This window comes from Lethenteron reissneri, chromosome 57 (assembly GCF_015708825.2).
Source record: "Lethenteron reissneri isolate LAM-NWPU_2019-01 chromosome 57, ASM1570882v1, whole genome shotgun sequence".
Taxonomy (NCBI): Eukaryota; Metazoa; Chordata; class Hyperoartia; order Petromyzontiformes; family Petromyzontidae; genus Lethenteron; species Lethenteron reissneri.
Genome location: NC_083835.1, coordinates 2,655,091 through 2,682,646, shown reverse-complemented (window position 1 = coordinate 2,682,646; position 27,556 = coordinate 2,655,091). Strand labels below are relative to the sequence as shown.

General features: G+C 54.8%; 2 protein-coding genes across 5 annotated transcripts; one reads left to right on the top strand and one right to left on the bottom strand.

Moving 5' to 3' along the window:
- Positions 1-126: 126 nt before the first annotated feature.
- Positions 127-12,087, bottom strand: LOC133357332 (RUN domain-containing protein 1-like). The gene is made up of 6 exons (XM_061575225.1): positions 11,576-12,087; positions 4,688-4,846; positions 4,110-4,308; positions 2,922-3,020; positions 1,926-2,083; positions 127-1,418 (listed from the first exon to the last, which is right to left on the bottom strand). The coding sequence occupies exons 1-6, from the start codon at positions 11,963-11,965 to the stop codon at positions 630-632; spliced, it is 1,794 nt and encodes a 597-aa protein (XP_061431209.1). The 5' UTR covers positions 11,966-12,087; the 3' UTR covers positions 127-629.
- Positions 12,088-15,456: 3,369 nt separating this feature from the next.
- On the top strand, positions 15,457-27,216 carry LOC133357187 (nucleotidyltransferase MB21D2-like). Of its 4 annotated transcripts, none has more exons than XM_061575012.1 (5): positions 15,457-16,667; positions 18,701-19,058; positions 19,753-20,130; positions 20,755-20,892; positions 21,859-27,216. In XM_061575012.1, exons 2-5 carry the CDS (start codon positions 18,836-18,838, stop codon positions 22,650-22,652), a joined length of 1,533 nt encoding a protein of 510 aa, XP_061430996.1. In that variant the 5' UTR covers positions 15,457-16,667; positions 18,701-18,835; the 3' UTR covers positions 22,653-27,216. The 4 variants fall into 4 exon arrangements, with proteins under 4 accessions (XP_061430996.1, XP_061430995.1, XP_061430998.1 ...); XM_061575011.1 differs by having other exon boundaries at positions 18,545-19,058; XM_061575014.1 differs by lacking the exon at positions 15,457-16,667 and adding an exon at positions 17,132-18,070.
- The last annotated feature ends 340 nt before the right edge of the window (positions 27,217-27,556 follow it).

Here is a 27,556-nt window from a genome sequence, read left to right as displayed (position 1 = left end):
CGCATTTTGATGTGACGTCACATTTCTCACCCCCCCCCCCCTCTCCTCATCACACATCGTCACAAATGTCTGACCCCCCCCCCCCCAGGTGCGTGACGTCATTTATGGACGGCCCCACAGCATAAAAGTACCACACGCTACGATAAGGTAGTATTTTAGACATCTTCATAAATAAATATATACAGTATATGGAATATCCTCTGACACATACAACCCATTACCCATACACCATATGAAATCAGAGGAACAATATTATCAGATACCACGCCTTTAATTGGTAAAACAATCCGAACAAAATAAACCACCGTGCCATGTGTTTTACAGTTGTGCCGTGTGTTGTTGTTTGGCATGTCCAGAGTTTTACTCCACGTTCTGTGAGATTGTTCAGTTCCGGAGCTTCTTGAAGTCCTCTTCTTCAGTTCCCACGTCGTGCCGAAGGACACTCGGTAAAACCTGAAATCACACGGGAGCAAGCTATACAGCACCACCGCTAAATCCTGTGCGTTCATATAAATAAGCCGCTCATAATTCGGGCGACAGTGCAGTCGACTAAGTAGGAGACACCACCTCCTCCGATCCCTGGACGGCATTCCTCGTCCCTGCCAGGGGACCCGCTTGCTGCGAGCGCTTCAGAAGGCGTCGTTGATGTTCTTGAGCTGGCGCACGGACAGGTCGGCGGGGAGGTCGAACTGAAGGTCGCTGAGGCGGCCCAGGATGGTGAGGGCTCCCTCGAAGCCGGTGCGCGCCATGTAGCTCCACGCCTGGTAGTGCCCCTCCACGAGCGTGCCGGCCTTGCACACCAGGTTCAGCCACGACACCAGACGCTGCTCGTTGAGGCCGCGGCACACCAGCGCCTTGAACTCGGAGTCGGCGCTGCGCTTGAACCGGTCGTGGTCGCTGAGCACCTCGTGGACTGCCACGAGTAGGCCGTGCTTGGCCGACGCTCCACGTGCCCTTCCGCCGGTCTCGCCGTCTATTCGCAAGCCGAAGGACTCAGACAGCTTGCGCGCGGGAGACTCCATGTAAGCGCGCCCGTTCTTCGTGTCGTAGTACTCCTTGAAGATGAGCCACGGGTGGATGCCCGGCGCCGCCGCCGACCCCCTCGACGACCTGACCGGCGAGAAGGCCGGCAGGAGGCAGGCGATGGGCGCCAGCACCATGCTGCCGCTGGAGGCCGAGCGCAGCGGCGGCTGCAGGCCGTGCGAGAGGAGGTCGCGCAGCGCCGGCGCCAGGTCCTTGCGCACGGCCACCGTTACGTCGTCGGCGCCGCTCCCGCCGCGAGCGGCCGCCGCGTCCTCGGAGAAGACGTCCGAGTCGGAGCCCGAGCCGGCGCTGCAGCCGTCCGGATGCCTCTGCAGCGCCAGGCGGCGGACCTTGGACACGGCCGCCTCGAGCCGGCCCAGCAGCGGGCTGTAATCCTGCGGCGAGAGAGGGCGGGGGGGCGGGACGCTCGCTCGTCATCATCAAGTGAAGCTGAGGGTGGGTTTGGCGACCGCGCTGCTCTCGACGGCGGAAGGTTATCGCGAAGGTGCTGCACGGCTCACGGACGGCTGCAAGTCAGCAGGGTTTTCACGTTAGTGGTTGGCGGGGCGATGGTTGCTACGGTGGCTTTTCCCCCCATCAGGAAATTTGCGAGTAAAATTTCAAACTTTTCCAACCCTCGAATCAATTAAGTTGTATTTTCTTTCATAGAGTAAGTCTGTAATAGCAACACACTTGGTAATGAAGTTTCATTAATTTCAGAGGAACGTTATGAGAGTTATTTTGCACCCCCTCCGCCCCGCACCCTGATAAGGATGGACAGGCCGACGTACAAATTCGTTTCGCGTATCAACGCCGGAGAGATTTAGAAAGCGTTGTCGAGGACGTCTCGACACCGTCGTCGAAGGCCGGCGAGTGCCTGCGTTTGCAACGCCGCCGCTCACCTGCTGATCCGACGGCTCGGTGGACCAGGCCCCGGCGACCTGCGTGGCGCCGCAGCCGAACTGGCTGACGGCGAACAGCTGCAGCATCGTGAGTGCCCGCTTGAGGATGTGCAGCCCCGACGCGCGCATCTGCCGAGCCTTCTCCGCATCCACGTGGCCTGGCCGTCAAACAACAGACAAGTGGAGCTGAAGGGGCGACTGCTCGCAAAGCAATACAAAAAAAAAGTTCCCGCCCGTATAGCCTTAACAGACTGTTGGGGCAAGTGCTGTTAGCGAGTAGCACCCTATGAAGGCCGGCATGGCACACCAGGGGGTGGGTGGCTTCAGGAGATTCTAGATTTGAAGCTTTTGTGACTGCAAGGATTCATACTCTTAGGTTTTTTTCGGTAAAGTCACGTAGGTAAAAAATAAAAATTAATAAAAGTAGTAATAGAAATAAAATGAAATAATTATTATTTTATTTTATTTCTATTATTAATTTTAATAATTATTCCTTTATTTACTTTTAATAATTATTATTTAATTTTATTTCTATTATTACTTTTAATAATTTTGATCTATATTTTTTACCTACGTGACTTTACCGAAAAAACCTAAGAGTAGGCTTCAGGAGAGTTACGTGTAGTTTTGCTCTTTCTCCTCTGTTGATTCTCTCTTCAACACACCGGTGGGCTAAAGAAGTGAATTATTTGGTCCTTTGAAAAACGTGACACATTTTTTACTGTTTGGCCGTGTCGGGTGGTGGAGGGTTACGACACATTTATAAATAACGCGATCTGACCCAAAAACCTTGATTATGATTAGTCCACTTGCTGTACCGCCAGGGTAAGGTAGCTCCTCGGTGCAGAGCGGGGTGGGGGGGGGATTTTCGCAACATTTGTGCAGTGATCCGCCAAACCTCCCTGCTGCCTCCACGGTTGCCGGATTACAGACAGCCACGTGCGTAGCCGCCACCGCACTCAGTAGCGACTCCGCTTCGGTCGCGCGAGGACGTACCGGTTGGGACGCCTGTGCCCATCGCTCCTGCCTTGGGCTGCCCATGCACGGGACATGTGCACTGCCGAATGCCGGGCTGCAGCGGGGCTCCCACCTCATCTGCGGGAGAAGTAACAACAGTGACCGGATGTAGGGGCACACACACAACTCCAGCTCTGCAGTAGCAGCAGCGCAAGCGAATTGAAATCCAGAACGTCACTTTCTTCACCGTGTCACCATAACCTATCATCGCCAACACGGATTTACTGAAATACATTTTTCGTTGTTCTGCTTTTGAAAATTTTACGAGAGTGAGAATTTTTATTGTTTAATATTTGTATTATTTTATTATTTCCCTTCTACGTGACTTTACCGAAAGAACCAAGAATATGAATCCCTGCAGTCACGAAAGCTTTAAATCAAAATTTAGAGAGTGAGCAAGTTTGTTTTTTAGAGGTCATGACCTGCCCTGGAGAGCGGTCAACGTTTGAAGTGACCGGTTTGTTACGACTGCTCGCTTAGACACGGACATCACGACATTTTGCTGGATGGACAATACGATTACCATGGAGATATCATAGTATCGCCACATTGCGCAACCATACACTCAACGAAACCCTACTCTACCGCACAGGGAGATTCTGCAGGTTATCAAATTTGTATCAGCATGCACCTCGACTGTGCCATCGGCGGTCAAGGGATGAAAAACATTCATCATCATGATCCATGGACAGATAACCAATAGGTGTCCACTGCACATTTCATCATTTGTTTCCACTTTCCTCCGTCTTGTGCCAATACGCTCAAGTGGTGCCACATCTTCCTGGCACCAATCTCTTCTCTCGTCGTCAAACCATTCTCGGTTCGGCCTTCCTCTTTTTACGAAAAAAAAGATTCCGTGAGAAAAAGGAAATGTTTTAACGATTTCATTTTTCTGCAAACCAACACGCAGCCCGCGGGTTAAAACAGCAGCAGCAGGGGGACACCAAGCGAAGGCCCAGAGAGGCGAGACGCAACGGCCACGACCCACCGCGAAGAGCCACCCCCGCCCCGGCGCGCTCTCGCACGCGCACACACGCATCCTCTCGCACGCACGCATGCTCTCGCACACGCACACGCATGCTCTCGCACACGCGCATCCTCTCGCACACACGCATGCTCTCGCACACGCACACACGCATCCTCTCGCACGCACGCACACGCGCTCACCCTGCAGGAAGTCGATGAACATCTCGAGGTCACGGATCTGCGTCTTGAGCTGGTCCACCAGCTGCTCCTTCACCTTGGCCGGGTTGATGATCTGGGCCACGGCGGCGTCGACGCGCTCGCGCAGCTCCTCGGTCGACAGAACGCCGATGTCGTCCTGCAAGTTCATGCCCAGCTTCTGCCGCAGCTCCTCCACGATCACCTAGACCGCGCGGGGGTCGAAGAGAGAGGGCAGGGGGACGTGCTACTTCTGTGCAGGGCTTCGAGTGGGGTTAAAGGTCGGTCAGTGGGCTTCTCTCTCGAGCTCGGGTGGTGCATTGCCAGCTGCAGAGTTCTGTGTGTATCAATGTGTGTGTGTTGAACTTCTTTCGCACCTTACGTAGCCAACCGTGCTAATCACAGCTTCCCAAAGGACGTGATGTCCATAGCATGCTTAGAATATAAGTGCGATTCTTTTTTTAACCTACGTGACTTCACCGAAAAAACCTAAGAGTATGAATCCTTGCGGTCACGACAGCTTCAAATCTAGATTGATTTCTTTCCGCTTTTTTATTTTTCGTGAACATGGGTTTTCTCCGCACCTTGTGTCGTTCCATGAGCTCGGCTTGAGGTACGCTGTCGGAACTGCCCTCCTGGTAGGCGAACCTCTCCACATCGTCCAGCTGCGCCTTGAGCTGCACGATCAGCTCCTGCTGCTTCTGCCGCTCCGCGTCCAGGCGCTCCTGCTTCTCCCGTTCGCTCTGAGCCACGCGCGCAAGGGGGAGAGGTGACGCGTCACACGGAGCCCACGTGGGGGTGTCACACTCGCACGACCGCTCTCGCGTAGGCGATTCGGCCGCTCGGTCACTCGACCGCGGCCCACGCTGCATTGAAGCAATGCCAGCACTCACTGCGGTTTGTGCCACGTGCATTTCGATCAGCGTGGTTGGCTACATATGGTGCAAAAGAAGTACAACATCCATACGTACATTTCAATGTTTATTTTACCTTTTAAATGCCTTCCATTGAAAGGCTGTAAAGCATTCATGCATCAGCTCAGTTCGTCTGTCCGTTTGTCCATCCATAATGAGGGGGTGGGCGTAGCATTACAATTCTCATTAATCTGATCCAATATGAATTGATCTGTGCACTACGGAGAAGGGTCATTGCCCCGAAACGTCGCCTGTTTTTATTTTTTTTGCTTTTAATGCAGCAGTGCTTTTGACGAAATGCGCCGAGTTGTTTGATATTTGTGCTTGTGGACCCGCTGCAAACGCAGCAGCATCAACCACCAACTAATTTGTACTGCGTGAATGAACCTGTAGTCTGAGGTTGTGTTGCTGTTCGGAACTTGCGCTATTGAAAACCGCCCAAATCGATCGAGGGGTGACCCAAAACCACCAGCCGGAGTAAAAAGGCCTCGGATAAATATGCAAATTAAGTTTGTGCTCAACAGCTGCGCGTTGGATTCCATACGGGTAATTATATCCCTCTGAAGACAAACACATGTTGGAAAACGTTACATTATCCACGGTCTTTCCAAATTATTTTTGTTATTGTTTTTCAAATCTTATCCCAACTGTGTAATCGGCGTCGCGTTACGAGATGAGGAATCCATTCGGAGCTCTTGCAGATCAGTGCGACCCCGTGTTCGAGAACGGCTTGCGCAAGCGGATGTCACAGAGCTACCTCCGAGATCCCTTTGCCTGACCTCTGGTAAACACAGCAGAGGACAGTACCTTCATATCTGCCCTGCCACTGAGCGCAACGTGCATTGCATGACAGTCAAACGGATATTTTTAATTCTAACAGCTGGAATCTTAGCCAAATTAATCGCAGAACCAAGTTTAACGTGGTCATTCTTTTTCCGTGCGTGCAGTCATTGGAGACCGCCCTTGGACCGTCAACCCACTGCACTTGAGAACCCAGGTTGACCGCGGGTGATCGAAACCAGGACGTAAACGGAGGAAATCCGATTAGCATGGTTGACTATGTATGGTGCGAACGAATTTCAACATATATACATACAGACCAGCGGTGCCAAGCTCAGCACTCTGACCTCTGAGCCACCACCTGGGCCAATTTGAGCCCCATTGTTAGAAGCCGATGTATTCCTGCTGCCCGTGCGTGCGAGTTAGCGAGTTAACGCCATGAGCCAACTTCACCTCCACAGCAGTGTGCGTGTGGAATGTTCCCATGCAAGTCTCCCCACCCTGAACACACCACACCCCAACAGGCCACGCGCACGCCTCTGGCCAGGTCTCTCCGCCCCTTGCAAGCTACCCGTGACGCTGATCGAGCTGCTGCTGCTGCTGCTGTCAAGGCCCCCACGGAGAGTGACATGGTGCAGAGTGCGCAGGTATTGACGCAACCCACGATGAGACGTGCTACACGGGAGGGCGAGGTATAAATAATAAATGCCCGATGAAAACGAAGAATACATTTTTTTTATACAAATCCGTATTGATTTTTACGCTTGCAATTTACATGTAGAATCGTGCGAGTGAGAATTCGTGGTTCGTGATTGGTGAATTACATACGGGTGTTATGCTTAGGCTAATGGAACAAACGAGACGGTAGAAATGAAAGCGGTAGAAACGAGACAGAACACGACAGACTAAATAAGATGGAATGAGACAAAATTGAATGACAAAGCACTTGCCGGGCTCAACCCCGCTTAAGTTCCAAGCGAGATTTGACAAGATCATTCGGGGTGACTTGGTTCACGGGCCATGCAGAATGCAGGTTGGTTCATGGAGAAGAAACAAAATAGTGAGCACTTACCAGTCCCTCCTAGACATGCAGGCGTGTAAACAGAAAAAATCCATTTAAACAATCGACAAATGCTCATGAAGATCATAAGAAGTTAATGTCAACACACTCAAGAGCTGAGCCTTGTGAGGATACAATCCGTCCAATCGTCCTTCAGACAATGTAAGGACACATTGTTCATTCGTTGCCTGAATATGTGTTTGCCAGGTGCTCTTCTGGCCGAGTGGAAAATGTTAAATCAGTCACCTGCCACCTTTGACGCACGTCACTTGGCAAAGTGATAGCAGAACGCACGTAAGCCTGCATTCGGAAGCGTCTCTTCGTCAGTCCGATCTGCCTCGAGACTACGTCAAGGCGTGTTGCCAGGCGATTGACCTCTTGAACAACAGGAGGAGAATACTGATCAGTCGATCGCAACCCGGACGCCTGCTGTATATTTGGAGTGTGCGTGTTCTCTCTCTCCCCGTGGTCGCGTGGATTTTTCTCGGGGACCTCCGGTTTTCCCCTCCACATTTAGAAAAACGCATTTGCAGTATTTGGCTGCAATTAATTTATACGTGATAAGCCACTTCGTTGAGCTATCATTTGTGATAGCCAGAGTTGCTTCTGAAAATAGCGACGATAGTTCAGTGGGCCTTACCTGGTAAAATATATTTTTAAAAATTGTTTAGTTTAGTCACCCACCTCCCACCCTCCCTATCACTTCACTTAGTGCAGCAACAAAAGAACGCATGTATATAGAGCACATCTTGTCGCGAGTCCGATATGCCTCCAGACTACGTAGGGTCCATTCATTACGTCAAAGCGCGTTGCCAGCCGCTCTCTCTTGGCCGGGTGGGGAATGTTGATCGGTCAGCCCCACACCGTCGACACAACTTCGCTCATCACAGTCATAATAACGCAACATAACAACGTAGCAGTAACCAGTCGTCGGGGATGCGTCACATCGCTCGGGGAGCTGCTACCCATCCCCAGGCTTGTCACCTGGCCTGGGTCGCCAACTTCACGCCGTCACCTGAAAGGCATTCTTCAGTTTTGTAGATAAGCAGTGTGTGTGCAGCACACTGTGTTTGAGAACTACCCTGGCATTACGTACAATTGGCTCATGCACGCATGATAGCACACTCACCACTCTGCTCACTGCACCACTGACTCGCATTGCTTACAAGCCACCACTCAATATAATCCACACTGGGCCACTCACGAAAATTCTGACAGTGCCACGAACTGCCCGTATATAGTGAGGTTTTTTTTTTCTTTCTTTCTCCCGGGTTAAATGTCGTCGTAAAATCCAGAGTGTACTTTAAATGTCTTGTTGTCCAGTTCACGTGATTTTCACCACGTAACCATGACATCCAAAAGGAGAGAGTCCAGACACCCAGAACCCCACAACAGACACACCCCCCCATGCTCTCTCCACCCAGTTCCTCACCACTAGACTCTCCCACCCCCACCTATCGACCCATCCCTGACCGCTTAAACACTTAACATAAGAGTCCCTCACACTTGAAATAACGAAAAAAACCCCCTTGACACCTCACCCATCGACCATTTTACTCCAGGCATCTCACCCCTCGACTACCTCATCGCCTCCTCATCAATTGCTTCCCTCCCCACTTGATTCCCTCACCTCTAGCCCACGTGACCATCGTACCCTCTGACTCCACGACTCCCTCACCTCTGACAATTAACCTGCTCACCGCTTCACCTCTCCTCCTCCTCAGCATCATCCCACGTACCACAGCCTCACACCCCCCTCTCCACCCCTCACCGCTTCGCCTCACCACCCACCCTACCCTCACCACTTCACGTCACCATCCTCCATCCTCACCTCTTCATCCCCTCGGCCCACTCACCCCGCTGCTTACTCACCCACTCGCCATCCTCTCACACCTGTCAGCAACCTCACAAAGCTGCTCACTGCACTCACCGTCATGCCACACACACACACACCTCATCCCCACGCTCCACACACCTCTCCCCACGTCCCACGCACCTCTCCCCACGTCCCACGCACCTCTCCCCACGTCCCACACACCTCTCCCCACGCTCCACACATCTCTCCCCACGTCCCACGCACCTCTCCCCACGTCCCACGCACCTCTCCCCACGTCCCACGCACCTCTCCCCACGCTCCACGCACCTCTGCCCACGTCCCACGCACCTCTCCCCACGCTCCACACATCTCTCCCCACGTCCCACGCACCTCTCCCCACGCTCCACGCACCTCTCCCCACGTCCCACGCACCTCTCCCCACGCTCCACGCACCTCTCCCCACACCCCACGCACCTCTCCCCACGTCCCACACACCTCTCCCCACACCCCTCCCCACGTCCCACACTCCTCTCCCCATGCACCTCTCCCCACGTCCCACACTCCTCTCCCCATGCACCTCTCCCCACGTCCCACACACCTCTCCCCACGTCCCACACACCTCTCCCCACGTCCCACGCACCTCTCCCCACGCTCCACACACCTCTCCCCACGTCCCACGCACCTCTCCCCACGTCCCACACACCTCTCCCCACGTCCCACGCACCTCTCCCCACGCTCCACACACCTCTCCCCACGTCCCACACACCTCTCCCCACGTCCCACACACCTCTCCCCACGTCCCACGCACCTCTCCCCACGCTCCACACACCTCTCCCCACGTCCCACACACCTCTCCCCACGTCCCACACACCCCTCCCCACGTCCCACACACCTCTCCCCACGCCCCACCCACCCCTCCCCACGCCCCACACACCTCTCCCCACGTCCCACACACCTCTCCCCACGTCCCACACACCTCTCCCCACGTCCCACACACCTCTCCCCACGTCCCACACACCTCTCCCCACGTCCCACACACCCCTCCCCACGTCCCACACACCTCTCCCCACGTCCCACGCACCCCTCCCCACGTCCCACACCTCTCCCCACGTCCCACACACCCCTCCCCACGTCCCACACACCTCTCCCCACGTCCCACACACCCCTCCCCACGTCCCACACCTCTCCCCACGTCCCACACACCTCTCCCCACGTCCCACACACCTCTCCCCACGTCCCACACACCTCTCCCCACGTCCCACACACCTCTCCCCACACCCCTCCCCACGTCCCACACACCTCTCCCCACGTCCCACACACCTCTCCCCACGTCCCACACACCTCTCCCCACGTCCCACGCACCTCTCCCCATGCACCTCTCCCCACGTCCCACACTCCTCTCCCCACGTCCCACACACCTCTCCCCACGTCCCACGCACCTCTCCCCACGCTCCACACACCTCTCCCCACGTCCCACGCACCTCTCCCCACGCTCCACACACCTCTCCCCACGTCCCACGCACCTCTCCCCACGCTCCACACACCTCTCCCCACGTCCCACGCACCTCTCCCCACGTCCCACACACCTCTCCCCACGCCCCACACACCTCTCCCCACGCTCCACACACCTCTCCCCACACCCCACACACCTCTCCCCACGCTCCACACACCTCTCCCCACGCTCCACACACCTCTCCTCACGTCCCACACACCTCTCCCCACGCCCCACACACCTCTCCCCACAACCCACACACCTCTCCGCACGTCCCACACACCTCTCCCCACGCTCCACACACCTCTCCCCACACACCACACACCTCTCCCCACGTCCCACACACCTCTCCCCACGCTCCACACACCTCTCCCCACGCCCCACGCACCTCTCCCCACGCTCCACACACCTCTCCCCACACCCCACACACCTCTCCCCACGCCCCACGCACCTCTCCCCACGCTCCACACACCTCTCCCCACACCCCACACACCTCTCCCCACGCCCCACACACCTCTCCCCACACCCCACACACCTCTCCGCACGTCCCACACACCTCTCCCCACGCTCCACACACCTCTCCCCACACCCCACACACCTCTCCCCACGTCCCACGCACCTCTCCCCACGCTCCACACACCTCTCCCCACACCCCACACACCTCTCCCCACGCTTCACACACCTCTCCCCACACCCCACACACCTCTCCCCACGCCCCACGCACCTCTCCCCACGCTCCACACACCTCTCCCCACACCCCACACACCTCTCCCCACGTCCACGCACCTCTCCCCACGCTCCACACACCTCTACCCACGTCCCACGCACCTCTCCCCACGTCCCACACACCTCTCCCCACGTCCCACACACCTCTCCCCACGCTCCACACACCTCTCCCCACGTCCCACACACCTCTCCCCACACCTCTCCCCACGTCCCACACACCTCTCCCCACGTCCCACACACCTCTCCCCACACCCCACACACCTCTCCCCACGCTCCACACACCTCTCCCCACGCTCCACACACCTCTCCCCACGTCCCACACACCTCTCCCCACGCCCCACACACCTCTCCCCACACCCCACACACCTCTCCGCACGTCCCACACACCTCTCCCCACGCTCCACACACCCCTCCCCACGCTCCACACACCCCTCCCCACGTCCCACGCACCTCTCCCCACGTCCCACACACCTCTCCCCACACCCCACACACCTCTCCCCACGTTCCAGAGAAGGGGGGGGGGGGTCCCCCACTTTGGCCGATGAGACGCGACATCAACACGGCGCGTCACATCCACGCCGCGCGCACGAGCGAGTGGGGGCTTATTTTCACTCGTGAATCCTCAAGGAGCCGCACACTCAAAGCCCCCCAACAAAGCCCCCCACCACCCCCCCAAGTGCTCACCGTGTCGTGCTGCAGCTGTGCGTCGTGGGCCCGCCGGCCGCACGCCCTCACGTCCGGGCACCCTCTGAAGGCGAAGTCGTCGAGTTCTCGCAGCAGCCGCTCGCGTTCCGCCGCGTCGGCGCGCACCACCTGACGCAGGCGGAACTGCACCTGCGCAAAGTGCGACGTGAGCGCCAGCAGCGACGCGTTCAGCTGCTCCTGCTCCTCCTCCATGCGCTGCAGCTCATCCTGCTGCTGCTGCTGTTGCTGCTGCTGCTCTCCCGACTCGCGGCTCGGAGCCAGAGCCAGAGCCGACGACGTCTCCTCCTTCAGGTCGCCGCTGTTGCTCGCAGCGCCCAGCGGAGCCCAGCGCTCGTGTGGGCGCTGATCGATATCCGTGGCGTCGCACATCTTTGTGGCTCCTCGTTGTTGTTGTTGTTGTTGTTCTTCGTCGTCTCCCCGTTCTCCTCCCCTTCGTCTTCCTGCTTCGTCTTCCTGCTCCTTCTGCCGCTGTCGCTGCTGCTGCGACTCTCCTCGCATCTAGACGCTGTGACGTCGCAGACCTCGTCATGAGTGCGTGGTTGCGAAGCCACGCCCATTGCGAGCTAGGCCACGCCCATTGCGGGCTAGGCCACGCCCTTTGCGGGCTAGGCCACGCCTATGGCGGTCTAAGTCACGCCCATTGCGGGTTAGGCCACGCCCATTACGGGCTAGGCCACGCCCATTACGGGCTAGGCCACGCCCATTGCGGGCTAAGTCACGCCCATGGCGGGCTAGGTCACGCCTATGGCGGGCTAGGCCACGCCCTCCATGAACAGGCCCCGCCTACATCCGGATTTGCGTTGGGGCGGCCAATCGGAACGCGTGGTTTTCTGGTGGGGGCGGGGGGCCTCGCCCCGTCCCGTTGGCCCCGCCCCGTGCGAGTTGACACGTGGATGCAGCGTGGAGGAGCTTGGATGATGATGATGATGGTGATTAGGGGGTTGTTTCGATTTAAAGCTTTCGTGACTGCAGGGATTCATCTTCTTGGTTCTTTCGGTAAAGTCACGTAGAATGGAAATAATAAAATAATAAAAATGAAACATAATAAAATGTTGTATTTTTATTATTTTATTATTTCCATTCTACGTGACTTTACCGAAAGAACCAAGAAGATAGGGGGGGGGGTTGTTGCTTGAAGATCTTAGCTTCGGCAGCTGCCGTCTCTTCACACGTGGATCGATAGGTTGATCGATGTCACTCCAGTCAGACACACGGACATGTGCGAGTTTTGCATCCCTTTGTTAATCCACCGCTGGATGTCATTGTGGTGAAGGGTTACATTTTGACTTAAAACTTTCGTGCAGGAATTCATATTATTTGGTTCTTTCGGTAAAGTCACGTAGAAAAATAATGATATAGAATAAAATAAAACACTAATATAGACTGTAGCCTAGTTATTAAGTTTGGTGAGTGTACTGGCAGTCTATAATGTAGACTGTAGCCTGTTTTCGAAGCTGGGTGAGTGTACTGGCAGTCTATAATGTAGACTGTAGCATGTTTTTTTAAGCTGGTGAGCATATTGGCAGTCTATGATGTAGACTGTAACAATGGTTATTAAACTGAGTGAGTGTACTGACAGTCTATAATGTAGACTGTAGCCTGGTTCTTAACCTGAGTGAGCGTACTGGAAGTCTATAATGTTGACTTATTCTTGGTTCTTTCAGTAATTTAAATCTAGCCACGCTGGTTAGTGAGGGTTGATGAAGCCGTACTAAACCCAAGGATTATTTTTCAGCAGGGGCTTTTCAAAGATTTCTGCCAGTTAATGTGTGTAGAGTCTACATCAGTCGGAGTGCCAAAGCTGCACTACCCAGGCTCCAGCCTGCTTAGCTTCGGAGATTCAAACGAGTTCGGGTACATTCCGGGTAATTCTGGTCATGGAAACACGGGCCGCCGACAAAGAAAGCGGAACAAAAGCTGAAAAGTTCGCAAAGAGCCATTGAGAGGCGCACGCTTAGAATTACACCGCATTGTATGTTGACCTTCTTTCGCACCGTACGTAGCCATCCGTGATAATCGGAGGCGTGATGTGAAGATGATCACGTGCAGTAGAGAACACACGCAAGTTCGAGAGAGATACGTGACCTTGGGCAGGCAACGAGAAACTGTGGCGGTGTATACCATTACAGCTGTTAAATCTTGACTTAAAGTTTTCGTGACTGCAGGAATTCATACTCTTTTGGTCTTTCCTGCAGTCCGCCTGCTGTATTTTTTCACCGGAAAACGATTGCTTCTGCTGCGATCGAAACGTCGTGATTTTATTTAAAATAATTTTTCTATCTACGTGACTTTACCGAAAGACCCAAATAGTACTGTATTATCGTTATTAACAGCTGTTGCTCTACATCGGCGTTCTTCATTGCAAGGCCCCTGACGTACAGCCCCCGACAAAGCCCCAATGGTTTCAAATGTGTGGGGGGCCCTCATACCGGTGATGTCTTATCGACCAAAGGTGGGCCCCGCTCTGGAAAGTAGTGAAGAGAACACTTTGCACGACATCAACATTAGCCATACGATCCTAGATTTGAAGTTTTCGTGACTGCAAGGATCCATACTCTGTTTTTTTCGGTAAAGTCACGTAGGTGAAAAAATAAAAAATAATTAAATCACGACGTTTCGGAGGCAATACAAGCTTCCGTCTTCAGGTGGAACCGTCACAGCAAAATTACTGATCCAAATTACTGATACAGTCATTTTGCTTTGTTTTCTTCTTTAACCTACGTGACTTTACCGAAAAAAAAAAACACAAAGAGTATTAGCCATACGAAGAACACGCTCCCAGATGTGAGGCTGGTGGTGGTGATATTATTGAAATGAAGTGATCACAACTGTCCATATTGCGCCCTCGTGTGGACTGAAGGGTTTACGTGAGAACTCACCACACATTCCGTCAATAGCAGTGTGTCCAAGCCTGGAGTGTGTCATTCAGACTCTGTCTACTCGACAGACCTGCTCTCCACCTGAGGACGGCTGCTTGCGTTGTGGCCGAAACGTCGTGAGAATTATTTTATTGGTTTATTTTTATTATTTTATTATTTTCCTTCTACGTGACTTTACCGAAAGAACCAAGAAGATGAATCCCTGCAGTCACGAAAGCTTTAAATCGAAATTTAGTGTGTGGAGCCTTAATAGGGGAACACAAACCATACCGGGCGACGTTTCGGGCAATTTCCCTTCCACAATGACTGTTGCCTCCTCTATTTCCATCTACCAGCAACAGAAATTCCGTTACAAATTGTATCCTGTTCACGGCAGCATGGCATCCACAGCGGAGACTCCTACTACTAAACGTTGAGTCTCATCGGCAGTCAGGCCCACGACGTTTCGAGCAATCGCCCTTTCAAAAATCTGGGGATGACCCAATGAGCATCACTTTCTATTTTAAATCCTTTCCCTAGAGGAAATGTTGTTGCATACAACTTTTGATGTAAGCCAGTGCAGACTGTATCTCTGCATATAAATACAATTTGTAATTCTTGATTGCTTTGGGTCAAGCCAAGTGACGATCTGGACACATTGCTTTGTCACAAAACTCTCCTCCATCCGAAATTAAGTGGCCAATACCCAGACGATATTTTTTTATCTTGATAACGTAATGAGTCACAATTAGTGGTGAAAGCCTACTATAGAATTATCAATCGTAATATTGGCTGCAAAAACCCTGGGTGTTAAGTTAAAAGACGTTTGAATAGTTTTAATCCCTAAAACGATCGGCTTTCCGGGTCAATTAAAATAACATCCAAGTCTCGACGGGTCACACAAGTAGTCGTGTGCAGTTTGCCGCGGTCCCTGAGGCTGCAGTCTGTTTGGTTGTCCCCTCCCACCCCTGAGCTGCGGGTGCGTAATTCGCCGCGGTCCCCGAGCTCGGCCCTGTTGGAGCTGGGCGCAGTTCGCGGATTCTCAGCGGAGACCCGCGGACCAAGAGGCCAGGGACCAGGGCCAGAGATCATCACAGGGACCTGGGACCAGAGATCAACACAGAGACCAGGGCCAGAGATCAACACAGACCAACACAGAGACCAGAGCCAGTGATCAACACAGAGACCAGGGCCAGAGATCATCACTGAGACCAGGGCCAGAGATCAACACCGAGACCTGGGCCAGAGACCAACACAGAGACCAGGCCCAGAGATCAACACTGAGACCAGGGCCATAGACTAGGCCCAGAGTTCAACACTGAGACCAACACAGAGACCAACACAGAGACCAGGCCCAGAGATCAACACTGAGACCAGGACCAGAGCCATAGACCAGGCCCAGAGTTCAACACTGAGACCAACACTGAGACCAACACAGAGACCATGCCCAGAGATCAACACTGAGACCAGGGCCATAGACTAGGCCCAGAGTTCAACACTGAGACCAACACAGAGACCAACACAGAGACCAGGCCCAGAGATCAACACTGAGACCAGGACCAGAGCCATAGACCAGGCCCAGAGTTCAACACTGAGACCAACACTGAGACCAACACAGAGACCAGGCCCAGAGATCAACACTGAGACCAGGGCCAGGGCCAGAGTTCAACACTGAGACCAGAGAACGAGACCAGAGAGACCAGGAGTCGCCCGACCGGACGAGAGAGAAGAGAGATCAAGAGTTTGACCCGAGACCAGGACTCAAAGCCCCAGCGCCAGAGGTTACCACCGAGATTTTGGAACCGAGACCAAGAGGTTACCACGGGGGGACCCGACCGGCACAAGGATCAGAGATTACGACCGCGACCAGACAAGGCGCCAGACATCAACGCTTAGCGACGAGGATCAGATGCAGAGAGAAGTGGGAACCAGCAGCTGAACTTGGAGATCAGAACCAGACATCGAACGAGGAACCGGAGTTCGACACCACGGCGCTTATTGGCGATTCACGACCCGGCAGACAGCCTGATAGGGGAGACTGAGACTGAGGCTTCATCGTTTGTAGCAAGCTGGACTCTGGGACCGGTATCAGAATCGTGGTGGGGAGGTGGTGGTGGGGTGGTGGTGGTGGGGAGGTTCACTTGGGTCCGAATTGGGTCCGGATCGGTGCGAGAGGCTTCACCCGCGGCGTCTGAGGGCGCCTTGATGAGACGGTGATTTACTACCACTACTACCACCACCACTACCACCACCACTACTACCACTACTACCACCACCACCACTACTACTACCACCACCACCACTACCACCACCACCACTTCCACCACCACCACCACTTCCACCACTACTACCACCACCACCACTTACACCACCACCCCCACCACCACCCCCACCCCCACCACCACCACCTCCACCACCACCACCCCCACTACCACCACCACCCCCACTACCACCCCCACTACCACCACCACTACCACCACCACCACTACTACGATAAGCAGGGTTGGCTTACGGTAGCGTGCGAAAGAAGTTCAACACATTTTCGGTAAAGTCACGTAGAAAGGAAATAATAAAGAAATAAACGAAAAAAATGTGTTTAATATTTTTTTTTATTTTATTATTTCCCTTCTACGTGACTTTACCGAAAGAACCAAGAATATGAAGCCGGTATATGTCGTGCACTTGTTAATAAGCTGCTGAGTTCTTGAGTTTGCATACTCCCAGCTTTGCAGGCTCACTTGATACGCGTGGTCAATGGCTGTGATTTATTAACATGAAGATAAGCTTGGGGTATGTGTGAGTTGGCCTTGACTTTGTGGTGAGAGCCCCGGCTTGAAATTCGGGTGTCAGCCACCCGTGACGATTACAACCAAGTTCTCAAGTGCAGCAAGTTCTTCATCTTGAGCCCAGGCACCAATAATTGCACGCAACCCCCCCCCCCCCCATCATATTTCTCCAACTACAGAGGTGAAGTTAGGACGTCAGAACGTGCAGAAGCTAGATGGAGGCTTGTTCAAGTTCCAAGTTCGTTTATTAGATATAGCCCTGTGAGCCATTCGGCTCTTGAATCGGGTGCAACCGCAACAAACAGAAAACAAAAACATGAACAAGAAAACATCTTAAAGTGACTATGTGCAAACAGAAAATCCAAGAAAAGACAGAAAAATATCACATCACAGGAACGCGAGGGAGCGTGGCAGATAAGGGGGGAGGCCTTCATCCAGCAGTCGATTGATCAGGGTGGAATATTTTCTTTTTAAAGTAATTATTATGACAATTATTTTGGTTTAATTTTCCTGCGATGAACACTTTCGAGGGATTATAAAAAGTGTCATTAGTGCAGATACAGATCCATATTTGAAAGTGACCTTCAGGGCCATTATATGAGACAGGATGGTGCACTGCTATCCGTGAGAGTTTGCGTGGACCGACATATACAACAACCATCTGAACATCCATTCCATGTCAAGTAACGTTGAAAGAAGTCGATTCTTGCACACACAGTTTGACGCCGGCGTCGACATCGATCGATGCGTCAATACGCCCCCGTGTGTGTGTGTGTGAGTCACATACAGTGCGAGTAGGACTTTGATCTCCTTCATGTGCGCCGGTGGAGGTGAGTGTGGTCTCTGGGCGCCCCACGGATGTGGAATGGCTGGCGACCTCCCGTGTCCACAGCAAGGTCTCTCGGCCACGGCCACACCACGAAAGCTTGAACCACCAGCAGTACCGCCGTCACTGTTAGTGGGAACGTGTTAAAGAGATCGCAGAGTTAGTGAGCACCAGTGAGTGTGTGCTGCCAGTGGTAGTGAGTAGTGGTAACTTACACCAGTTATCGTGAATACCGGTGAGTGTGATACCAGCGTTAGTGAGTACTGGTAACTTAGGCCTGTCATAGTATGAGTGACTGGGATGCCAGTGTTAGTGTGTACCAGTGACTGTGTGATTGCGGTGGTTGTGGGTACCAATCACTGCCACGGGAGCAGCAGCAGAGAAGTAGCGACCTCTCGCCAAGCGAAGGTTGACTCGGTTGACGTGATAACGATACCTGTAAACAATCCTGCTCTTGCGACCGTTCGATCATATGCAGACCCTGCTGAAATTACGCCCTGGTGGTCGCCTATCCTGACGGCATCCAGGCTCCCAACCCCGCGTGGCTGCCACGCACCCCGACGAGATCGGCCGCACTCGGGGTCAACTACTCACAGGCCGTCGCCCGGTGCCGCGCCAACATCTGTGCCCGTAGGGAGCCCTGTCCTGATTCGCCCGTGACTGCCGACCACCGTCACCACCACCACCACCACCGCCGCCGCTCTCCCGGCGAGGGGAGCGCGCGTTCGGCGCAACCGGGGAGGAGGCGGTGGGGGGAGGCGCGGCGGAGATGGCGTCCGGCGCTGAGCGTGCTCCCGCGGCGGGCGGCGGCGGAGGAGGAGGCGGCGGTGGCTCGGCGGCGAAGTCGCTGGGCTTCGACTTCCGGTCGTCGGCACGGCTGCAGGACATCGAGAGGCTCATCCACGAGTTCAACAAGCACGACCAGCGCGAGTACGACGATCAGCGCGCCCTCGAGATTCACACGGCCAAGGACTTCATCTTTTCCATGCTGGGTGAGTGGACGAGCGGACGGGCGGGCGGGCGAGCGGACGTGTGCAAGCGCGACGACTACGACGTTCCCTCCAGAAGTCGCCAACAAGGCTCGGTCCTCTCTTACAGTGAGCGAGTCGATGAATGTTGGAACAAAAATTTTGGGTGTCTCTCAGCATTTTTTCGATTTTTTTTTTCTTATGATGAAAATAGTCGACCCCTGTGTCTAAAGAATTTAGTGAGTGTAAAAAGTGCAGCATCCCTGCAATTGCTTGCCCATACCAATGCTGGCAAAAGGACATACACTCTATAGGGGGCTCTAGAGAGCCCCCTATAGAAGTATTTAGCCTGCTCTTTCTCGCTGGCCAGACATCTTGGAAGAGATCAGAGGTAACCACACTTGACTCCACCACACGCGACCTGCCAATCGACTTAACTGCGGTGTACCCATTTACACTGCTGTGTGGACAGAGGCGGCGCAGGGGGCGGTATTTAAAGCGCTTGCACCTTTGTTTGAACTGCGGCGCCTCGTACGTCGCGTGCGTGTACGTCGCCCGATGTGACGTGTCGTTGACGTCGAGTGTGCGTCTCGCCGCAGTTGCGGCCGTAAACCCCCTCCGAGCGTCTTGCTGTTGATTCACCCGCGTCCTCCCCCCCCCCGACCGACCCCGGCTGTGCCGTATCACCACCCCCGCGATTCTCCGCGCCCCGGCGCAGGCATGGTGCAGAAACTGGACGGCAAGCTGCCCGTCGCCAACGAGTACCTGCTGCTGTCGGGCAGCGTGCGCGAGGGCGTCGTGGACATGGACGTGGAGCAGCTGGGCGACTTTGCGCGCGGCGCAGACTACGACATGGACTTCACGTTGCTCGTCCCCGCGCTCAAGCTACACGACCGCAACCAGCCCGTGACGCTCGACATGCGCTGCTCGGCGCCGTGCCACTCGTGGCTCAGCCTGCGCCTCTTCGACGAGGCCACCATCAGCAAGTGGCGCGGCTGCTGCACCACGGTGGAGCACCCCAACGGCGCCACCAACCACTTCTTTTCGCCGCTGAAGGTGGCCGACTGGTTCCACTGCTCCGTGGAGGTCGTGCTCGGTGGGTAAAGCACCCCCCCCTCCGTGTGACGCGTGCAATTCGTGCGTGCGACTCGTGCGGGCGTCTTGTGCGGGCGTCTTGTGCGTGCGCTTGCGTCAGTGTGCGTGCCCCGTCTCCAGAGCGCTGGGCAGCTGAAAACGCAGCAAGTTGGCACGATAGGGAGCGGTAGCTGGTGCATCTGTCAGTCATCTCAGTAAACCCATAGCACCCGGGGCTGTCCCGTCACCGCCTGCCGACAGCAAGAACCTTCTGCACTTCACGTGACGGCATCCAAGTGCATCTAGCCTGGCACCACCGGTATTCAGGTTCTCCTGTATGCTTGTCTCTTGCCCTCCCGGCGGTACAGCCATGATGTCGTATGCGTAGGCTTGTGACGGTGGTTCTGGGTTGTGATGGTGAGGTTGTGCTCGTGCTCTCTGCGGTGGCGGTGCTGCGATCGTCTCCGCGGTTTCGGTCTCCGCAACGCTGGTGCCGTGACGGCGGCATCGTGCCGTCGCGACGACGGCGCCGCGATCGTGACATCGCCATCTCTGCGCTTTCGTAAGAGCAGCGCGGCTCTCTGCGACGGTGAATCCGATTGTAACGACGGTTCCCGTCCCTCGATCGCTGGCGCCGTCTCGTCAGGCGAGATGCAGCGGAAGCCTCAGAGGGGAATGCCGCGCGTGGAGCGCGTGGAGCAGAAGGGGACGCTCGTGTCCATGGTGTTGGTCGTGGGCAGCAGCCGCATCCTCTACGACATCGTCCCCGTCGTCTCCTTCAAAGGTGACTCGCGTAGAGTCACACGGCTACGCAGACTCGCGTAGAGACACGCAGATACTGACATAGAGACACGCAGATATATAGTCACACAACTACATAGACTCACGTAGAGACAAGCATATACTCACAGACAGACTCCCATAGAGACACGCAGATAGTCACACAGCTACATAGACTCGCGTAGAGACAAGCATATACTCACAGACAGACTCGCATAGAGACACGCAGATACATAGTCACACAGCTACATAGACTCACGTAGAGACACGCAGATACTGACATAGAGACACGCAGATACTCACAGAGACACACAGACTCACACAGAGAGATGCAGACTCACACAGAGAGATGCAGATACTCGTAGACACAGACACTTACTAATTCACATGGCTACACAAATACTCACATAGAGACACGCAGATAATCACATAGAAACACAGATACTGACATAGAAACGACTCGTACATTTACACAGGGACTCGGAGGCATACAAGCAGTCCCTTAGACTTACGCAGAGACCCATAGACTCTCACGGAGACAAATCACTGTCTATATAAATAAATGTGCCCACTGTTTCTGAACAGCATCTTAAGATGCGGATACATTCAGATGCAGCATAAAATTATCTCACCAGCTGGCTTGGAGGGGTGAGGTCTTGCGCTCTGACCAGTGTCACGTGACCAAACATCCCAGCTGTTATGAGATCACACCAACGGATATTGTAATTCCAGAATTAATTGACATGCCCACTTATTTTCCTAAACAGTTTGAATTTTGTCATTCCCTTGCTTGCGTTCTGTACTCCATGTGTAATTCCAAGCGTGCATTTCCCCTTGCTTCCTTGCGCACTTCTCGCTCCTCGTGTGTTTTTGTCGTAACATCAGTAACCAAGCACGAGCAGCATGTTGGAGAGTATAATGTAAGCGTTGTCGTGCGTGACTATACTTCCTCGGTCTAATCCGGGCGCAGGCTGGCCGGCCGTGGCGCAGAGCTGGCTCATGGAGAACCACTTCTGGGACGGCAAGATCACGGAGGAGGAGGTGATCGGCGGCTTCTACCTGGTGCCCGCCTCGTCGCCCAGCGGCTGCCGGGACAACGAGTGGCGCCTGTCGTTCGCTCGCAGCGAGGTGCAGATGAAGAAGTGCATCCCGACGCCCTTCATGCAGGCCTTCCAGGCGTGCAAGGCCATGGTGCTGCGCCTGCTGTCCCGCCCGCAGGCCGTGGGGCCCTACCAGTTGCGCTCCGTCGTGCTCTGGGCCTGCGACCGCCTGCCCTCGAGCTTCCTGGGCCAGGAGAGCAACGAGGCGGCGCTGCTGCTGGGCCTGCTGGACGACGTCCTGCACTGCCTCGTCAACAAGTCGTGCCCCAACTACTTCATCCCGCAGTGCAACATGTTCGAGCACTTCACCGACGAGACGGTGCTGCTGCTGGCGCGCAAGCTCTCGTCGGTGCGATCGGACCCCGTGGAGCACCTCTCGACGGCCGTGGAGCAGGTGAAGGCCGCCAACGCCGTGCGGCTGGAGGCGCACGCGGCCGCCGCCGCCGCGGCCGGAGGCACCGCCGCCAGCGCCGGCGGAGGCTCGGGCGGCCTGCCGGGATCGCAGTCGGACGGGGCGCTGGCCGACATCCGAGGGCAGGACGACCGACTGGCCAAGAAGCTGCAGCAGCTGGTGACGGAGAACCCCGGCAAGTCCATCTCGGTGTTCATCAACCCGGACGACGTGACTAAGCCGCACTTCCGCATCGACGACAAGTTCTTTTGAGCGACGTCGTACTTTTGGGTTATCAAGAACCCAGTCGTCGCGCTGACGTCTCCTGGCCGGCATCACGGCCCAAGTCTTAACGACGCCCGGGATTCACAAAGTGGTCTCGCGACCGAGTACTGTCACCGGGTTTAACTCCCCTTTGTTCCCGAGATCGGGAGCATTCGGGGTATGATGGGATGTCGTCAGCTTTGTGATGGGGGCAGGTTACGTCGTTCAGAGCCGGCCTGTAATACAATTATCCAAGTAATTGATCGCTATTTAAATTTTCAGTTCAGTCGCTCTGTCTTGTCAGATATCATGAAAATAGTTGAAAGAAAAGCTTACCTCTGCTCCCCACCTATGACCCGGGACCGGAGATGATGGGCGGGGCTTGGTGACATCATCATTCGCCACGTCATGCGAGGCGTGGCTTACAGGGGATTCCCACCTTCAAGTGGGTGCCACATTCTAGGTGCGGCTGATAAAAATTTTTTTTAATCATCGACCACCAAGTAGAGGCGAAATGTCAGTTTGACATATCGACTTCGTCGTCCAATCGTCGCAGCTCTCGGCAAGTTCCCCCGATCGGTGGCGTCGCCCCCCTTGTCACATGACTCCCCGACGTGATGCGTTTTCGCTTCGCGCCGGAAGCGGCCGCGCATCGCGATCTTCGGCGGTGGCATGTGGATGACGTGTCGCCGTGTTGCGTGACGTGCCCCCCGCGGTAATGCACGGGCGACGGTGGCGTTTAAAAAAAAGAAAACGGTTGATTAAGTGTCCTTTCCAGTTCAGTCGGCATGTAATGATTCACTCGTCCCGAGGAACTTGATGAATTATTACGAGTTGCGATCGTGGTTCAAATCAAGAAAAACATTTTCTCGGAATTTCGAGTCTTGTTCATATCATTTGTTTTGGTCTCGTCTGTACATTTCTGTCCAGTCCGCCAGTCTAAGTGTCACATTTGAATATCGTTCGCACATACATCTACATAAATCGCACGTCATTGTCGCACCCACGATTAGGTCCGTGTCTCGTGAGCGTCCGGGATGAATTGATGCGTCGTTGCATGCCTACTCTCAATCGACGTTGAGGCGGTGCCGGATGAGATTTAACTCGGTCGGGGTGGGTGAGGGTGGGGAGCGATTCGGAAACACCGGGGCACCAGCAGTGGCTTCGCTGCAGATACAGCGGCAGTAGCAGCAGCAGCAGACGGCGTTTAATTCCGCGTCTACGGTTGTCGCAGCTGTAGCCGAGGCGACACGGGAGAAGAGAGGGTGGCACCGGCCATTGGCTGCGTGCCGGTCGTTGCGATGAACGCAGCCGCGCTGTCGAGACCCGGCCATGGCTTGAAGCTCAACCCCCCGCGTACGCACGACCGGCGCAGCACTCCCGCCGTTGGCGACGTTGTCGCCACCGTCGCCGCCAGTTGGGAGTGGATGCCTCCAGGAGGATTAAGCGTCGTTCAACAACCATCGCATGTGGAGCGTGCTTGCATCTGCTCGCCGCAACCGTGACGTTCAGCGGCTTAAGCCGATGGCCGCTCGCTCAATGTGGCGCCGTCGGTAATCGGGCGGTCGGAGGCGATCGCTGAACTATAGCAGTTCCGCGAGAGACTTTTGAGAGGGTCGCTGCGTTGAGCACAGAGCCGCGAACACCCACAAGCGCGGGACGTAAAGCGGCTGCGTCCCGGGTGGTGGGAGGTGAAGATCTCGGTTGGGATCATCGGCACGAGCGAAACGAGCGTCTTGGGCCTTAGAGGACTGCGTCTGCAGTGTGTCTTTTACAAGCACAGGATAAAAAATGTAATTCATAAACGCTGTATTATCATTTAAACAAAAAACACCGTAGGCTAACGTTCTGGGCAATGGCTCTACTTCTGTCTGCTCTGAGCAAAGCCTTCTGCAACGTTTGTTGTTACTGGACAGTGTTGGTGAAGACAACGGCAGGACGTATTGTTTGATGTGCGCGCGCGCGTGCCGCTTGCTGTTGCGAGCCCCGGCTGAGCGAGCGAGCTGTCGAGCGCGAAGGTGATGCAGCTGCACCAGAGCCCGTGGGCTGGCTGGAGGGGTCCAGGCGCCGGGTGACGGAAGGGAGGGCGGGCGCCCGTGCCCCGACAGCGCCACGCTACGCGCCGTTGCGAGCGAGAGAGCGTGGCCCGTGCTGCCGGGGTAGTCGGATGGAATCCAGGAAGCTCGCTCGTTTTACGATTCCCGCATAGGCCACGGCACTAGTCCAGGCCAGGTGTCGTCACAAAATGATACGGATTGTTTTGACACGGTTTTGTTTTTTGGCGGGGTTTTCAGGAAGTGGTGGGGTTGGTCTGGGGTAGTGATTGGGATTTGTTGTCATGAGTGGTATTTGTCTGGCAGAGTCGACAACCTGGTCTCTCTAGCCTCTCTGTCACGGCTATCCTTGCCGCGAGCAGGCCCAGCTTGCACAAGGTGACATCGCGCAGTGCGCCCTGGCCCATCTGCAGCCCTCCTGCCGCCCGTCTGGTCTCGTGCGTTGTATCTTTTTGTAACCGGTTCGTGCCGGTTGACATGACACGTTTCGTGTATGTATGTGAGTGTGTGCGCTTTTTTATATGTAAATAGAGTACCGTAGATGTTTCGAGTAATGCACTATGCTGACTTAAAAATGAGCTGCCGAGCTCGCTAAGCTAAGTGTGGGTCTAAACGTTGAGCCGGAGTGGTGGAGAAGAATGTGGGCACGCATTGGGAGAGGGCTGCGGAGCAGATGCACCGATCGGACACTGGATTTTTCGTGCTCTGTCTTGTGCGGTCCTTGTGTCATCATGGGAGCGTGTAGGGGCCCCATCCTGGAAGGGAGGAGATTCAGGAGGGGGGTAGCAGCGGGGGGGAACAATTGGACCTAAGTTCAATTATAAGATCCACAGCACTTACAATTACCGTATTCTCTGGGTTATAAGACACACCTTTTTGCTTGTATTTCAAAGCAAAAGCTGGGCAGGTGGGGTGGGGTGGGGGGTGGGTGTGTCTTAGGATTAATCCGGTAGGTGTGCCGCGTGTGTTAAGTGAGATCAGTTTTTTTGCGCAACTCGATTGGCCTAAGAATTTGGCGTGCGTCTTACTTTGCCGAGGGTCTTATATAATCCGCGATCGCAATCCCTTGCGGACGGCACAAGCTACGATTGTCATTGACCCCAGGGTCCGAAGCCACGCGCGCCCCATACGTCGTTCCTCCCCTCGCGAAGAAGCGCGACTTGGTTTCTATAGCACAGAGTCAAGCGGTGTCTTGATAAGACGCGGGGGGGAATGGAGCATTCGAGCAGAAAAAAAATCGAAACACTGTGTGAACATACGTGGGGGGGAGGTCACTCACTCATCCGCACACCTCACGCACACACTCACACACAGGACATTAGGGCTTTTGCCACATTCGGAGCATGGCAAACATTTCATATTGAAATATATATTTTTGAGGGCCTTATTTACAGCGAAATACCGTCGTAACCAGTCTGCTTTGTATAGAGGTGACAATTTCACCCCTTTTCCCGCTGGCACGTTGGAGCCGGGCCAGCGCGGGGGGTGATTTTTCCACCGGATTCTTTTAGTTTTGCCGTGCAGAGCCCAAAGCAAACAGTGATGCACTGCTGGTCCTCCCCAAGAAGACGTCTGCATTTTTTAGACCGGGGCCCAAGCAGAGCCAGGGTGCAGGGCTAAGGACGTGTCACCGGCACGGCTCGGGGGTTCTGCGGTGGGAAAGCACGGCGCCTCCCGACGCGCGCCGGGCTGGCTTGGCACGGCTCTGGCGTGACTCGCTCGTACATCCGAAACAAAAAAAAAAGAGAGACGTTTGATAAACGTACCGCATGTACATGGGGGGGACACACACTTGCACCCAGCTCGCAGCGTTGTGTTTACAGAGGCTCGCGGACGGATGGACGGACGGACCGGTCGACTGCACTCCCCAGACCGCTGCAGCTACAACCGGTGTGCGGTCTGTTAGGGCTGGGAGGCTGAGCACAGTGCGGCTAGGGAAGAGTGCAGTGACTCGCCGCAAGGGAGAGGAGTGCAGGGAGTGGTGATTGGGCAGGGAGGGTGATGCAAGGAATTGTGATTGAGCAGGGGGTTAGGGCAGGGAGGCTGGTGCAGGGAGTGGCGAGTTGAGCAGGGAACTGTGGTTGAGGGAGGTTATTACATTCGCTGTGGTCGATCTGGGTTAATTTCGTGTTTCGCCCGGACTTGAATGCCCTGAGTGGCCCGGCTCCCCCGCTCCCCCCCCCCCCCCGCTCCCCCCCCCGCTCGAGGTGCGTTGTTTGCGCGACGTCGCGATTGTCTCGTGCTCTTTCTGCAGAGAGGAGTCTCGATGTAAAACTTCTCTCGTCACAGGTGTGACGTGATCGATAGCGTTGTTGTCAGGTGATCTTGCGGGTTTATTTCCTCCGTTGTAATGAATACGTGGAATGTTTTATCGGTCGTCATGATCAGTTGTTTTTTTTTAAAGCCAAAAAGTGTACTAAACTTAAAAAAATCATCAGTGTAATCAAAAAACGAAGCGTTTCTTCAGATTATGTATGCAAGGGTACTACTGTCAAAAATAAATAAATTCTGAATTGAAACTTACCGACACTTTGCATTTAATGGCTGTCTGGAATGCGTGTTTAGGAGGCCACTTTTTGCTCCGAACACAACGAGCAAAGTGACCCCTGCGTCGACACCAACCACAGAGGAGAGCGGCAGCCCAGGTGGCTCAGCGGTAGAGCCGGTGGCTCGCAACCAGAGGGTTGCGATTTCATGGTTTGAAGGGGGAGAGGCGACTCAATCCATCGTCTCAACTGGTGTCTCTTAAAATGACGACGAATTTTGTCGGTTGTCCAATGGAGAGACTCGCCGCTGCTGCCGCCATAGAAATGAGGAATTTCCACCACAGACCTCAGGGCTCTACACGGCAGATGAGCA

What these genes read in the sequence shown, in the direction of transcription:
- LOC133357332 (XM_061575225.1), bottom strand. Translation starts at nt 11,965, where the DNA reads ATGTGCGACGCCACGGATATCGATCAGCGCCCACACGAGCGCTGGGCT. An exon ending in AGCTCATGGAACGACACAAG is followed by an intron (nt 4,309 to 4,687) that starts GTGCGGAGAAAA and finishes CGCGCGGTCTAG; the next exon opens with GTGATCGTGGAGGAGCTGCG. An exon ending in CCGAGCCGTCGGATCAGCAG is followed by an intron (nt 1,419 to 1,925) that starts GTGAGCGGCGGC and finishes CTCTCGCCGCAG; the next exon opens with GATTACAGCCCGCTGCTGGG.
- LOC133357187 (XM_061575012.1), top strand. Translation starts at nt 18,836, where the DNA reads ATGGCGTCCGGCGCTGAGCGTGCTCCCGCGGCGGGCGGCGGCGGAGGA. An exon ending in CTCCGTGGAGGTCGTGCTCG is followed by an intron (nt 20,131 to 20,754) that starts GTGGGTAAAGCA and finishes CCGTCTCGTCAG; the next exon opens with GCGAGATGCAGCGGAAGCCT. An exon ending in CCCCGTCGTCTCCTTCAAAG is followed by an intron (nt 20,893 to 21,858) that starts GTGACTCGCGTA and finishes ATCCGGGCGCAG; the next exon opens with GCTGGCCGGCCGTGGCGCAG.